General features: G+C 42.2%; 1 protein-coding gene across 1 annotated transcript; it reads right to left on the bottom strand.

The window, feature by feature from the left end:
- Positions 1 to 7,089: 7,089 nt before the first annotated feature.
- On the bottom strand, positions 7,090 to 14,472 carry slc25a28 (solute carrier family 25 member 28). The gene is made up of 4 exons (XM_030070327.1): positions 13,936 to 14,472; positions 10,803 to 11,031; positions 9,808 to 9,864; positions 7,090 to 9,165 (listed from the first exon to the last, which is right to left on the bottom strand). Exons 1-4 carry the CDS (start codon positions 14,221 to 14,223, stop codon positions 8,597 to 8,599), a joined length of 1,143 nt encoding a protein of 380 aa, XP_029926187.1. The 5' UTR covers positions 14,224 to 14,472; the 3' UTR covers positions 7,090 to 8,596.
- Positions 14,473 to 14,768: the final 296 nt, after the last annotated feature.

The raw sequence follows: 14,768 nt of genomic DNA, 5'->3' as shown, positions 1-14,768 counted from the left end.
TAGGTAGAAGCAGAACATACACGCACACATGCACACGCGCACACACACACACACACACACACATACACCACCACACACAGTGATGAAGGTCTTATTAAAGCTACATAACCCCTATGCTGTGTAAATACTTTATCAATTAATGATGTATATACACACCCACAAGATAAATACCTGAGGGTAAATATGATATGACGGATTAAACTGCCACACATGCATGACAAAGGCATCTCTCACTTTCTCTCATTTATTGCATTTATGTGCTACAAAGGTAAGTGTGAACTGGCTGCCTAATTGCTGAGATACAATAATGACACAATGTTTGCTAGTGAAATTAGTCATCAAACAATATTACGGATCTTGTCAGCACACATGAAACAGACGTGACTTCTGTTTTGACAAGAGAGCACCATTTCCACAGATTCACCAGCGGAATCCCAAATCTATACATGAGGAAGATAACTATTGAGCATTGATGGGTAGGTGTGAGGCAATTAGTATTCAAGATTCAAGATTGCAACAACTCCAGCACTGTGCAAGTAAAATAAGATAAAAAATAAAAATAAAATAGAAAAGTATATATACAATTATGAACATTAAGTGTGCTGTAATATAATAAATAGGAAATAAGATCTGTTATGCACGAGATACCAAATCCCGAAAAAAACACTTCTTCAAATATTTACAGTTAAAAAGCTATATGTCTTCAAGGAGTCAAGCACAAACAGTTAATGTGTCTACCGTCTTTATCTAAATTAGAGGAAATAACACTTGCAAGTGTGGAAGGGAAGGGTCATGTATCTAAATATTACAGAATATTAGATGCACATAGAATCGAATCAACATTAGATAAATTAAATGCTTGGAAAAAGGATATGCAAGAAGACATTGATGAGTTAGATTGGAATGATGCCTGTTTAAAAGCACAAAAACAAACAATAAATACAAGGTTTCATTTACTTCAATACAAGTGGTTAATGAGAGTATACATAACCCCCGTTAAACTCCACCATATGTCTAATTATATTCCAGATGTCTGCACTAAATGCTTGAATGAGAAGGGAACTTTATTTCATGGCGTATGGGAATGTTCAAAGATCCAGAAATTCTGGAAGGACGTCATAAAAAGTTTGTCAGAGATGTTTAACGCTAAAGTCCCCTTAAATGCCAAACTGTGTGTGCTTGGAATATACCCGAAGAACTTTCTGCAAACATCGAAGCAGTATCCAGTTCTGGACTTTGAGCTTCTTCAAGCCAGGAGAGCTATTGCATTGTGCTGAAAGAGTATGGATGCTCCTACACTGAGAATGTGGATATGGGAGCATATTCTGATTGTATTGGACTGGAAAGACTAACGTACATTGCCAAGGGCAAACGAAAACACTTTGCTGAGCTGTGGTAACCATATCTGCATATCATGACAGATGCAAATACAAGATTTATCTGAAAAGAGGTTGTAATTTTTGTGGGAAGTATATTTGTTTATTTATTTTGTTTTATTTTATTTATTTATTTTGTTTTTTTCCCCTTATTATCTAATTAATACAATTTAATTATCTATGTCTAAATTGAAAACGGTGCGAGTTAAGTGTATGTGTATGTCTGTGTGATGTGAACATAAATGTTGTATGTTTGGAAAAGTTAAAAAAATGACAATAAACACAGTGGCTGTGAGCATCAGACAGCAGGGGGTAGTAAGGTGCTGAGCTGTCTGATACTGCAGGTAGGTGATACGTGATGTTGTGATCTGTTATGAAGTGTTTTTGTTATGAGGTGTTTAAGATCCATGTGGCCTGGGGGAAGAAGCTCCTTCTCAGCCTCTCAGTCCTGGCTTTGATGGAGCGCAGCCTTTTACCAGAGGGCAGCCATTGTGGCTGGGATGGTGAGTGTCTTTAATAATCCGATTTGCCCTGGACCTGCACCGCCAGGTTTAGATGTCCTGGAGGCAGGGCAGTGCTGTTCGGGTGATGCGTTCAGCACATCGGATCACTCTGTGCAGGGCCTTCCTGTCCTGGGAGCTGCAGCTGCCATACCAGGCAGTGATGCTCCCAGAAAGCATGGACCCTACTCTGGTGGCGTAGAAGGTTCTCAGCAGGGAAGTAGAGATCTTGAATTTCCTCAGCCGCCTGAGGTGGTGCCACCGCTGCCTAGCCTTCTTCACCAGGGTCGTGGTGTGTGTGTGGTCCAAGTAAGGTCCTCAGAGATGTGAACCCCGAGGTACCTGTAGCTGCTCACTTTCTCCACCGGGGTCCCGTAGATCTTGAGAGGTGTGTAGTGGATCCTCTGCTTCTCTCTCATGAAGTCTACTACCATCTCTTTAGTCTTGGCAACATTCAGGTCCAAGTTGTTGTCCTTACACCATATTGACAGCAGCTCCACCTCCTCCAGATAAGCCGTCTCGTTGTTGTTAGAGATCAGGCCTACCACCACTGTGTCATCTGCGAATTTCACAATGATGTTGGATCGGTGTGTCACTGTGCAGTCATGGGTGTAAAGGGAGTAGAGCAGAGGGCTCAGTACGCAGCCTTGGAGGGCACCAGTGTTGAAGGTACAGGAGCTGGAGGTGTGGGTTCCAACGTTCCAACCTGGTAACACTGTCCAGTACAACTATACATGCCACAACCTGAGACACAGTGAGTAACCCACTAACAATGTACCACGCCAACAGGATACAATTTCGAAATAGCTAGTTAGTAGAATAGGTTATTGTATGATGGAGAGCTGAGGTGACATATTGAGTGTCCGAAGGGAAGGATGAGGGATGGAGGGATGGAGGGATGGGGGTAAGGGTCAAGGCATGAGGGGATCAGGGTTGAGGTTGAAAGTTATAAGGATGAAGGAGGGAAAAGGATCGAGGTATACGATGATTGGCTGATGTAGACTGGAGGCTGCAAAAGAGGAGAAAGCAGGGAGGTAGAGACTCTGAGTGGGCGATCTCATAAGACTGAGCCCCCAGTGGTTTCTGTGTTCAACAATGGAGAGAACAAAGAGAAAAAGGGGGTGCGGTTTGCGGACAGGGATGCTGACACAAAAGAGAGACGAACTGACTACGGTGTGTGTTTGAGGCGTCATCTTTGTTCCTGAACTTAGTTATAAATTTCATAAGCTGAGAGAAAAGTTGCAATAATAAAATAACGACTTACACTTTACATATCAGCATACACCACGGTTATATTTTCTTTTAATTGATACATTTTCTATTCCACAATACCCTTTGTGATATTCATGTCCCCATATTTACACCAATCTGCTCTTCATTTTTCATGTATTGTTATTATATTGCTACAATTATTATTACCATTATGATGCTTTTCCATTTCATTTAATTGAACTCTTTTATCATCACTATTAATGCAATCCCATACTAGCACAACTTCGGCAATATATGCTGGATTGAACTTCATGTCACTAGAGAAGAGAAGAGAAGAGAAGAGAAGAGAAGAGAAGAGAAGAGAAGAGAGGGGCAACAGTTATGTAAATGGACAATGAGAGTGTCAGATTACTGAGACGCAAGCCCTCAGTATTTCTGGCCTTCACGACACTCTGTGCTTCCCTATAATGTTCAATACACAGACCAATTAAAATATATTAAAAAAATATGTAACGGGTGCACACTCCCTCTCAAGCACACACACACACACGCACGTACACGCACACACACACACACACACACACACACACACACAAAGAAAAGGGCAAATGAGCTCAGTGCCAGACTAAATAGTTTATTCAACAGAGGCTGCTTAGATTTGGAGAGGACAAGCTCAGTCACACTCTCTCTCTCTCTCTCTCTCTCACACACACACACCACACACCACACGCACACACACACACACACACACACACACACACACACACACACACACACACACACACATACACACACTGGAACTTAAAACAGGAATAGCAAGAAAATTGAAACTCATCTCTGGCATCTCTGTTCACCTTCTACTGTGTGATTTTAACTTTCTTTCATTGTTTCTACACACATGATCCTGTTCTATCAATGGTCCAAGTGCCAAACTAAGGCTAATGAAAACAGAAGAACACACACACACACACACACACACACACACACACACAAAGACCAAACCTAAATTTTCCTGCTCCAATCAAACCCTGTCAGTCAATCTCTCATGAGCAGCATCACCCCAGAGGCACAGTGGGCAAGCTCTAGCTGGCTGAGAAACACACACACACACACACACACACACACACACACACACACACACACACTCACACAAAATATGCTATTTTAACATAGCATATATTGGAGTAGCAGACAGGAGAGAGGGAGAGAGAGAGAAAAGAGAAAGAGAGGGAGAGAGAGAGAAAAGAGAAAGAGAGGGAGAGAGAAAAAGAAGTAGGTGGGGGACAGAGAGAGGGAGAGAGGGAGAGGGAGAGAGAGAGAGAGAGAGAGAGAGAGAGAGAGAGAGAGAGAGAGAGAGAGAGAGACGGCTCATTAACACTCCCTGTTTGAACAGGTGTGAAGACATGGGTGTGAGTGTGTATGTGTATGATTTTTGTGTGTGTACATGGAGAGGGTGGGGTGGCAGAGTTATCACTCTTCATCAGGGACTGTAAAAACGTTAAACCTGCCTCTCCAAAACCTGTTAGCTGTCCACTGATGTTTTCGCTCTCTAACCAAGTGATTTGTTGCTTATTCTCTGCACAAGCACATCTTCTTATATATATGATTGTTGTTGTCTCTTTGGTGGCTTTGTTTATAGCGTTCTTGTCTTGTGGTGCCTTCTTGGCCAGGTCTCTCTTGCAAAAGTGATTTTAATCTCAATGAGATTAAATAAGGGTTAAATAAGGGTTATGATAACATCCCAGTATGTGCACACCCAAAATGTTGTCATCACCTGTGCATACTATAACAACTATAACAAAACATGAAGTGAAGTAAAACCAATTATGTTTTGAAAGTTAAATTTGAGTGACTGCTCTGTCGCCCAGTAACTAATGTTTGGCCTCTCTGATGTTACTGCCAGTTCCCTCCCGGCCCTGCTGCCATGTGCCTACTCCTCTCAGCTGCTATGATGCCTGACAGGAGCTTCTGTATTGTGGAGGGGCAGGTTATTGGCTTGCAGTTGGATGGGGTTGTTCCCTTTTGGGAGTCCTTCAGGATCAGGACTGTCTCACCTTGGGTGACCTATGGTGATTACATTATGTCAAACATTACATATTACAATTGCGAATTAAATTGCGGATATTTTAAATTTAATAATTACCAATATGTATAGTTTTAATGAAAGATCTATATACACTTTAGGTGGAATTTTCCTGTGGACATAAATATACCCTGAAAATTGACTTTATATTCACATGAATGTCCTTCCGTTCTACATATAATTCTGCAGAAACTGTAATTCATTTCTCTCTGAATGATGACAGTCTGCTGTAGAGTTTGAAATATTAAGCAGGTCTAACAGGATGCAGTAGCATCAGTAATTCTTAACTGTAAGTAGATTTTGATTATTCATCCATTTCTTCTTGACCTCTGTACAACCACTTCACTTTCATTTGGCTCTTATTTACAAGGCTCTTGATTACTATTTTTATTGATTGAACTACTTGTTTCCTCTACATATGGAGAGCACTTACACTTGAATGTATGGTGATGTGTTTCCAATAATTGTTCCTAGAAAAATAGTTTTTACAAAGTTTTTACAAGTTTTTAAGATGACACCTGCATGACCTCATGAACTCAGTATTTAGATTTTGTTTCTGGGAAAAGCCCACCTATCCGCTGTAGAGACTTTCGTGTAATTTGAAGCAAAAGAGAGAATGAACATCTCACTGTTGTTGTGGGATGGGGAAGATATGCTGGCATAAGATGTGGTGACCAAAGACAAAGGCTGGTCCTGATGATGGCACAGTCTCTCCCAGCCACCAGCTTCAGACTGTCAGGACCAGTTCACAGGGTAGACTGGATGTTACTTCAATTACTTAAAAGTTGATGTTATTACGATGTTGACATCTTGCGTTATTACATAAGCAAACAAAATAATATGTTTCTTTGTGCCTGTGACACAATGGGCACTTCAAAACAAGCAGTTAATGAGTAATAATTGTAATTAAAAAAATAAAAACTGTTGCATTTCTTTTTCCTCCAAAAACAGCAATAATACAAAACATGTAAAAAAAAAAATTGCATGCAAACGTGCAATGCATCTTTCATTTCTACGCTAATAACACAGTTATGACAACAATTAACATTAGGCTATAATTCATAATTTGCTCAACCTCAAAGCCTCCTCCTCACCTAGCTGTTTGTATGCAAGTTATGTGTGTGCACAAGTACAAATTGTGTTTTCAGTCCTGAGGGTCAAAGTTGACATCTGCACCTGTGTCTAAGCCTAAACAACTGTACCTGCCCCCAACTAAAAATAAATACCTGAAAACACCAACAAGCTCCCCATGTTTCTGGATATACACATGTGGTTAGTTACTTTTCCTTCTTCTCACCCAACACATTCTTTGAATTCTCTGTAGCAGAGTAGAGATCATGTCCTTGTTTTCCAAGTCCAAGTCGAGTCATGTCCTAAACTTTGACATAAACAAGTCATAATGCGCTAATCTTAATAATTTACTGTACCCTACCTCTGCCAGTCCTTTATATGCAACTTATTATACGCTATGAAATTCATAGCATTTGTTGGTCTGTCATATCTGAACAGACTGTTGTAAGCTCTGAGCCATACTCTTTTCTATTTGTCGATTCGGTGAGCTTTAGTGGCATGAAGTTCAATCCAGCATAAATTGCCAAAGTTTTGGTAGTATGGGATAGCATTATTAATGATGATAAAAGAGTTCAATTCAATAAAATGGAAACAAGTAGCATAATGGTAAAAAAAACAAAACAGAATGACCAAATAGAATAAATTTAGTGGGAAGAAGGCTATCAAATCTTTATCAAGTCAAAAGGCTTTAAGTTTAAGTAAAGTCAAAGTCAAGTCACAGGTCTGTCTTAATTTTGCCATCAAATGTGTGACTTGAGTCCAAGTCAAGTCAAAGTCATGTGACTTCAGTCCACATTTACGCTGTTTAGTGGGAAAATGATGGGAAAATAATAATTCAAACAAAAGGTGAGTTTCAGCATTTATGAGCAGCAAGTAGATGCCCACTACTCGGTCTTTATTGAACAGGGAGTGCAATGCAGTGTGAGGGACAATCAGACATCAATCAATAAGAATGACAACTTCCCTTTATGTCAGTACCTTGACAGTAGGCTACAGATCAACCTTTGTGAAAAAGTAAACTCATCTTTATAGTTCTTTGTCAAGTTGTACACTATGCATGGACTTATTATATTGTACACACACTCCAGGCTATGAAGCATTAGCCTTAAAACGCATTAAGTAGCCTAATTACCAGCTTAAGTAGAGCCCCTAGTTCCTGGTAATTAATGTATGGCAATATCCATTGAAAATGCCATCCTTTTTTGTTCTACCAAACTGACACGAGACATTGATGAGGTTGCATAATCCATGGGGTGATCAAATACAACCATGGAAACCAGGGCAAATATATTACACAAACATTTGTTTGAAAGAAAATACCATTCTAGGGATCAAATAAAAAAAATAAATAAATAAAAACAAACTTTAGATACTTCAGAGCAACTGCAAATTACAAATTTTCTCTTCACATGTCATGGGAACAAGCATAAACTGACAAATGTCTGCTCACAATTTATGAAAGCAGACAAGTTAACCTCCTGAGACTTCTAAGAATCAAGGTTTGGGCATTTAAATTTCCAGAATGTGTCAATGGAAACTACAACAGCAAAACGTGTCGGGGTAGATGTAGATCAGCAAAATGGCGTATAGGCCTAACAACAAAATGTTCTCAGCTATACTCTTTTACTTTTAATCCGGACAGCTGTGACAATCTTGAATCTTAACACTGAATTGGATCAGATGGATAAAATTGGACATTTCTTCAGTAAAAAAAAATAATTTCACATCTTGTGGAAGATTTAGCCTAAGTTATCTAAGCTGGATATCAAAAGAATGCTGTCCTTTACTTTGATTTGATTAGTGTAAGGATGTTGTGTTCTTCATAAACGTCTGGTTTTAACTTTCTTGAGTCCAGGAAAGGTTCTGGACCTGGATCACTGCTTTTTCACTCCACATTCAACATTCAGATAGGTGGGCAATAAATCTGACGCTAGAAGAGCAAGATCATTGAAATCCTCAGAACTACAATAAATCTTAACAAAGTAACACTACTGCCCCCTGTTGACTATCTGTCCAACTAACAATCAGTGTGTTTTTCTCAACTTAACTTGGGTCAACTTTGTGGCCATTTGAATAGCTGACCAAAAAAAAATCCCTGGATATAGCACTATAACACTGGGTAAAAAGCTTCTTACAGTCAGAAATAACTCAAACCATGACCAGTTTTTTGACAGTGTAGCACTAATTCGACTGTCCAAACTATATATGAAGATGTCTTTCTTATTGGCTTTGTCTGATCGTGGTGGGACAATTAAGGTGGCGAATTGGTTAGATTTTCTGTGCGTTTAGACTTAATCTTCACCCTACAGAGAGGGCAGACTGACATGATGGGAGACTAGAGCAAAACCACAGGTCTACATCTCAGCCTCCCTGTGCTGTGCTCTCCTCTTGTCATGCTGGTGCTTGGTGAGTCCATACTTGAAGAACTCATACACTGACCAGCTGATGGCTGTGGAGGGCATCTGGTAGATGACCCGAGCCTGGACTCCCTTAAAGAAGCCCTGCAGGCCGCCCAGCCTGTAAACTGTCCGGAAGGCATGGGCTAGGCCTGAGATGTGTCTGTGGGCTCCCTGGCCTTGGCCCTGACCCTTGCCAGAGGACAGGGAGCTGAGGGCTAGGGACTCCTGGGTATTGAGCAGGGTCTTGCAGACATCCAGAGGCGTAGTGGCTGCAGCCGCGATGGCCCCTGCCATGGCTCCGGACACCACATGAGATGAAGGATTGTACTGTCTGTGGGGGTTGAGCAACTCCTGGAGGTACTCGTAGGTCATGAAGTGGATTGCCTGGAAGGGCACGTTCATGGTGAGCTGAGTGGTGTAGCTCCGGTAGAAAGCTGCAGGGCCTTCTTTCTGCCACACAGCGCGCACACAGTCCAGCACGCCGCGGTAGGGAGAGTTATACATCTGCATACGTTGCTTCACAACTAGGAAGATGTGGACAGATGCAAAGAAAGAAGAGAAGGCCAGGTGCGTATGCGTCATTGGATCCCATGGTGATGTGAAAAAAAATAGAAGGAAAAGGATCAAATTAGTGATTTATCAGCAGCAGTAAAACATCTTAACTACATGCAGCTCCTATGTAAAATGAAAAGGAGATTATGTTGTTTTTAATAGTAGCCAATCCTTAGACAGCTGCACCCCATCCAACAGCTGCACACCATGATTGGTGTCCTTCACTGACATGCTTGGGCAGGTGGTCCAGAGGCAGCTGTGAATGTGAATATGTGAAACTGCAAGGTTAAGGCCACTGACTACAGATGGCTGGCCCAGAAGTCACACCTGTAAGCTCCTACTTGGACATTTTTCACTGGCAATGTCCTCATTCAAGAAAGCAAACATCTTACAAACTATCCAAATTCTTCTCAACTGAGCTGCAATGCAAATAGCATTGTATAAAGACTTCTTTCTAGGACATTAATGCATAACTTATGCCTGCAAGACAAACATAAACCACAGATCTGCAAACATATAAACCTCACTTCCCTCCATTGTTTTCATATCCTCATTTTGACATTGCCAACTTTAATCCATTCCACCTGAATTCCTGCTCTGGAGTAATTCCTTACCTTCAGCTGGGTTCATGACTGCATCATGAAGCAATGTGGCCACACACCCAGCTGTTCCTGTAACACACACCCATCAGCAATTACCATGCAATCAGTAGTACAAGAGCACAAGAGGAGAATACAGGCAAACAATAAGAGGCCATCAATCATTTCCATCTGCAAAGGTAAAGAACTTTTTTCTCTACTTGTAACGAACTCATTTCTTCCCCTGTCACTGCCTCAACTTTGATAGGTAAGGACATCATATCCAAGGACTAAAACCATCCTAGCAGAGTTGGTGCATGCATTCATATAACACAGGCACAAACTAAAGAGATTGCTCCTGGTTGGGGTCAGGAGGCTAAACCTGAACAAAGAGAGACACCTAGTGGGCAAGGTTGTTCATTGCTCCTTTGGGACATCTTAATTAACCCAGCCCGTGAGCTAGAGAGAGAGGGCCAATAGAAGACAGTAGATGAGACGCGGGAAAGAGGACTTACCCAGCCTCCCACTAAACTGGAAAAGAGGAGAGAGAGAGTAGGGAGAACAAGGGATAAGGAATAGGGTGACATTCAGAGCAGTTTTCCAAGTTGCATTTTTGGTTGAATTTACTCCTATTTTGCAGCCGAGGCCTCTTTGCTAAACTCGTCCCTAACACAGCAGTCCAGTGTTTAACTTTTCCAAAAGCCAGTGGATCTACAGTTGACACTAGCACTTCCTCAGTGCCTAATACTGTGGCTATGAAAAGGCTCTATCCCATTTGATGGCCTGCCAGGGTTTTTAGGACTGGTCAGGTGGTGTCTGGTCTATACTGTATATGGATTAGGCTGAGTCAGCAGGTCCACAAAGATCATACTGAGGGAGGCATGGGATGGGGCTTGGAGTTAGTCAGCTCAGGGCTGCAGTCTTAGATATCAACATACTGTCTAATGGTGATCTCATGGATCAGAGAGACATACAGCAGCTATACAGCTGTATGACACTGTTTGCATGTGTATATGTATGTTTTATGATACCATTAGCCAAATGACTGTTAGCCCCTGGGTGAATGACATCACTTAGAGTCTTTTTGAGTTTCTCATAGCAGGCGAAATAGAGGGCATGGGCAGGTCCCGCCCCTACAGCCGTCGCATTTAGCCCTCTCATTGGCCGCCAGATGCCCTCGGTGGTTACAATTCGCCGGAGAGCGTCCATCACATTCCTGTAGCGGGCTGCAGGGTCGGGCTGGAGGCTCTGCATGCGAGTCTGGAAAAGGGGAGAGGTTGGAATGTAGAGAGCTGGTCTGATGTTCAAAGTCAAACTTTTACCACCTACTGAGACCTGTCAAATCAGATAGAGACTAGCACTCAGATTATGACTACACTAATACAATGTGGCTTGAAAAAGGTAAAAAAAAAATAAAAAAAAATAATAAAAAAAAAAGAAGAAGTATGGAGAAGAAGTATAGCAGAGAAAATGGTGTTGAAGGCAGTGTGGTTTGGGGGTCAAATAAAGGAAATGAGAGTGTTGACATTGTGTGTGTGTGTGTGTGTGTGTGTGTGTGTAACTGAATAGAAGGAAGTATGCAGTTACAAGCTCAAGGTCACAGAGGGACATAGGCTAACTTCCTGTAAGTCACTTTTCAATGACCCTATGGCACACCTTTCTTATCCCAACACACACACAGAAAAAAATACCATAGATTATAGATTATAGCAACATTATCTAAAGCACATGTACTACGGATCAGGGTTTCAGTCACCTTCTAGCTGGTATTTAGTAGGGGTCACCTTGAGACTGAGTGAGCAAGTCATTAATCTGAGCAACTAGCTTTACTAAATGAAACACCAAACATCCAGCTGAATGGACAAACTTATATCCCACTGTGTGTGTAAGTGTGTAGTGGATTATCAAAGTGTAAACAGGGCCTCAAGTCGCAGCTGTGGAATGCAGGGCCCAATAAGAATTATCTTACAGTGGAGTGGGTATTTGCTTCAAGTTACTCCACATATTAAGGTTGCATGTCCACTTTTATGCAGCCACGCTTTGAAACAAAAATGACAGCAAATCTCTGTAGCAGTCAAGAACAGCTATGGAAAAAATGCAATCTCATCACTGCTCTTATCTTCATTCATGGCTGTCCCTACATGCACAGATGTACAACATTTGCTAGCAAAGACCGGCAAAAAAACATTTTAGTAATACAACTAACTAATGGACCTTTCACCAGGTATGGATGTTCTAAGTTTAACTGTGCTGTGTGTTTGCATACTCACAAAGATCCGCTCTGAGAGAGACCTTTGCACTGAATGTAAATACAACTTCCAACACTTTTCCCCTGAAGGCTTCAAGGCAAAGGCTGCTACATTTGTGATTTTTTTTTTTTTTTTAAATATTGATAATTCCACTCCTATGTGTTGTGCAGTGCAAACTACCTATAAACTGAAGATGACCTTTTTAATGTACAGACAATTTCTGGGGTTTGTGGTCAGTAAGGGCAGCATAACAACCTATTACAAACCATTTTGACACTACAAGCTTCCAAAGCTAAAGGTCACATAGACAGGAAGAGATCTGCATACACAATAGAGGTAACCTATTTATAATCAGTCTAAATGGGGAAAAGGCACGAATGCAAAAAGAAAGGACGTTAAGCAATCTGACAGACAGATGCATCTTGAGTATTTCTCCATTTTTGTTCGTTTTACAAAATGTGCTAAATCACGTCTTTTCTCAGCCCAATGTCACACACACTTCTGCGCATGAATGTCAAGTTTGTGCCTGGCTCCTGTGCACACTAGAATTAATTTTGCTGAGTCACAACCCTATTTCGAATCTCCTGAGGCTTGCACTGAGAGCCATTAGCTGTGTAACATGAACTCGGTACATGAGAAGGATGAGTAAATGTCCGTCTGGTCCAGGTTCAGGCTGCTCTCCCGTTAAACGTAAGCCAGGCAGGCTGCAACAGATGTACACTGCAGGTGGAAGAGACATGGATGAAGCCGAGGGGCATGAATAGATTTTCAGCCTGACACAGGCAGCTGACTGCACTGGGCTCGCAGTCATTCTTTCAATCTCTCCGGCTCTGTATGTGTTGTACAATGGCCACCGCTGCACAGGCAGGCCAGCTAGCATGTAGCTAACATTATGTGGCAATCAAATATTCCTTAGGTTTATGTTAAATAGAGCTCAACGACCTGGTTGGTATTTACACCTGTGAGATCCATGACTGCTCCCAGTTGAATGGCTGCTATCAGAGGGCTATCACTAGTATAGGAGACTACCCGGTGAATAACAATAGTGACCACATGATAAAACTGACCCTAATCAAATGGCATGACAACCATGTGATCAACTGACTACAGTAAACAATCAGTTATGGACTTGTGTGGAGCTGTTGGCCTACTACTTAGTAGACATATGGCAGCTCTTCAATAATCTATCACATTTTGTTGTGTAGCAATGAAAAATGTCCCATATCAAGACCAAACAATGCTTTAACTCAATGCATTTGTCTTGATTTAAGTGGCAGCCAAGGTGCACAGGAGCTAATCCAGGAACATTAACTCTTGGCCTTGACTTTCTGTAAACATAGCAGTCTGACTTCACCAAAATACGTGTCTTTTGGTGAAGTCAGACTGCTTTGTTTGTCCATCTCTTAGCAGTAACTCTATACTGGGCCACTGATACTGCTGGTGCAGTGAGTTGCACCAGCTAAGGAATGTCTTATGACTGACTACACATGCATGCCCTTTTTTGCATTGCATACACATTACATTACATAACCACCGAGGCTCTGACAGCAGGATCGGTCGATGAAGGTTGACTGTATGGGCTGCTGTGCTTTGACCCAGCTGAAGGTTAGCTTAGCTAGCCAGCAGCTACTAGCTAGGTGAGGTTAACTTGTAATGGCATGCTAGCTAGTAGGGGGTAAAGATGCTAGCCGAGCTGACTGACCTTGCCCTCGCAGCAGCCAGGCGTGCAGCGTGTCTCGCAAGCAAGCTAACCGGCTATGCTAACAAACAGTGGCTAATGTTATGAGAATTAGCAACGGTGAAGCTAACGCCACAAATGAGGTGACCAGTCTCCAAAAGCAAGGACATCCAACATAAAAAGTTGTGGGTTAACTAGCTATCCACCTGATTAACGTTAGCCGCTAAGCTATGCTACCTTGACACAGTCGATGGGAAACATTAGGCAGTGCTCCATGATTCCGGCCACGGCTCCAGCCAACATGTGGGTGCTGGTGGAAGCTCCCTGTGGCAGACCCTCGTAGTCTGGTTCACAGTCCTCTGTCTGATCTTGTGCACCCAAGACAAAATGAACAGTCTGTAGCTCTGTCTCCCCTCCAACCCTGGGTGTCAGACTTCCCACAATACTTTCCGAAACTCCCCAAAATCGACCCCCCCAACCATCGAACTTCTGCCCCGGCAGAGGCACCAGCAACCCCGGGATCATTGCCTGATGTCTCCGCTGTCATCCGACGCCTCCTCACAAAACCATCTGCTTCCATTAGAAACCAGGTAATTCGGTAAGTCTTTCAGCGCGCTGACACGGCGTCTTGTGGTCGATTTAAATTGGAAAGTTTTACATTCCCTTGAGATGATATCCAGTAGTTTGTTTGCTACGCCATTCCCCCACCCGCCTCTATAGATCCGAGCCGAGGCCGAGGCGGACAGACACACGCCGAGCCACACCACAGGCCGCAGCGGGGGAAATGCACTCTGATTGGCTACGGTGACACGTCCTGCTCATGCCATTGGATAATAGACACGCCACTCTAAGTAGCGCTGTGGCCGCAACTGGCAACCAAGCAGCATGAGAACTGACTGTGGGTTTCAGAGCTGACCATCTGAGCCACACATGGAAATAGACACCAATCTAAAGGGGATTTCTTTAGTTAAATGATGCTGGAGAAAATGGCAAATAACACAGACATGCCTCTTTATATATATTGTTATTGCATTTAAGTGTAGCCAGTTGTTCTCGTTTGAAAATTAGAA

Source organism: Myripristis murdjan, chromosome 15, assembly GCF_902150065.1.
Source record: "Myripristis murdjan chromosome 15, fMyrMur1.1, whole genome shotgun sequence".
Classification (NCBI taxonomy): domain Eukaryota; kingdom Metazoa; phylum Chordata; class Actinopteri; order Holocentriformes; family Holocentridae; genus Myripristis; species Myripristis murdjan.
Note: the sequence above shows the minus strand (reverse complement) of the source record. Positions and strands in the feature narration are given on the sequence as shown.

Coding starts and splice junctions, on each gene's coding strand:
- slc25a28 (XM_030070327.1), bottom strand. CDS start 14,223: ATGATCCCGGGGTTGCTGGTGCCTCTGCCGGGGCAGAAGTTCGATGGT. Junction 11,032..13,935: donor TTCCCATCGACTGTGTCAAG/GTAGCATAGCTT, acceptor CCCCTTTTCCAG/ACTCGCATGCAGAGCCTCCA. Junction 9,166..9,807: donor AGTCATGAACCCAGCTGAAG/GTAAGGAATTAC, acceptor ACATCTTCCTAG/TTGTGAAGCAACGTATGCAG.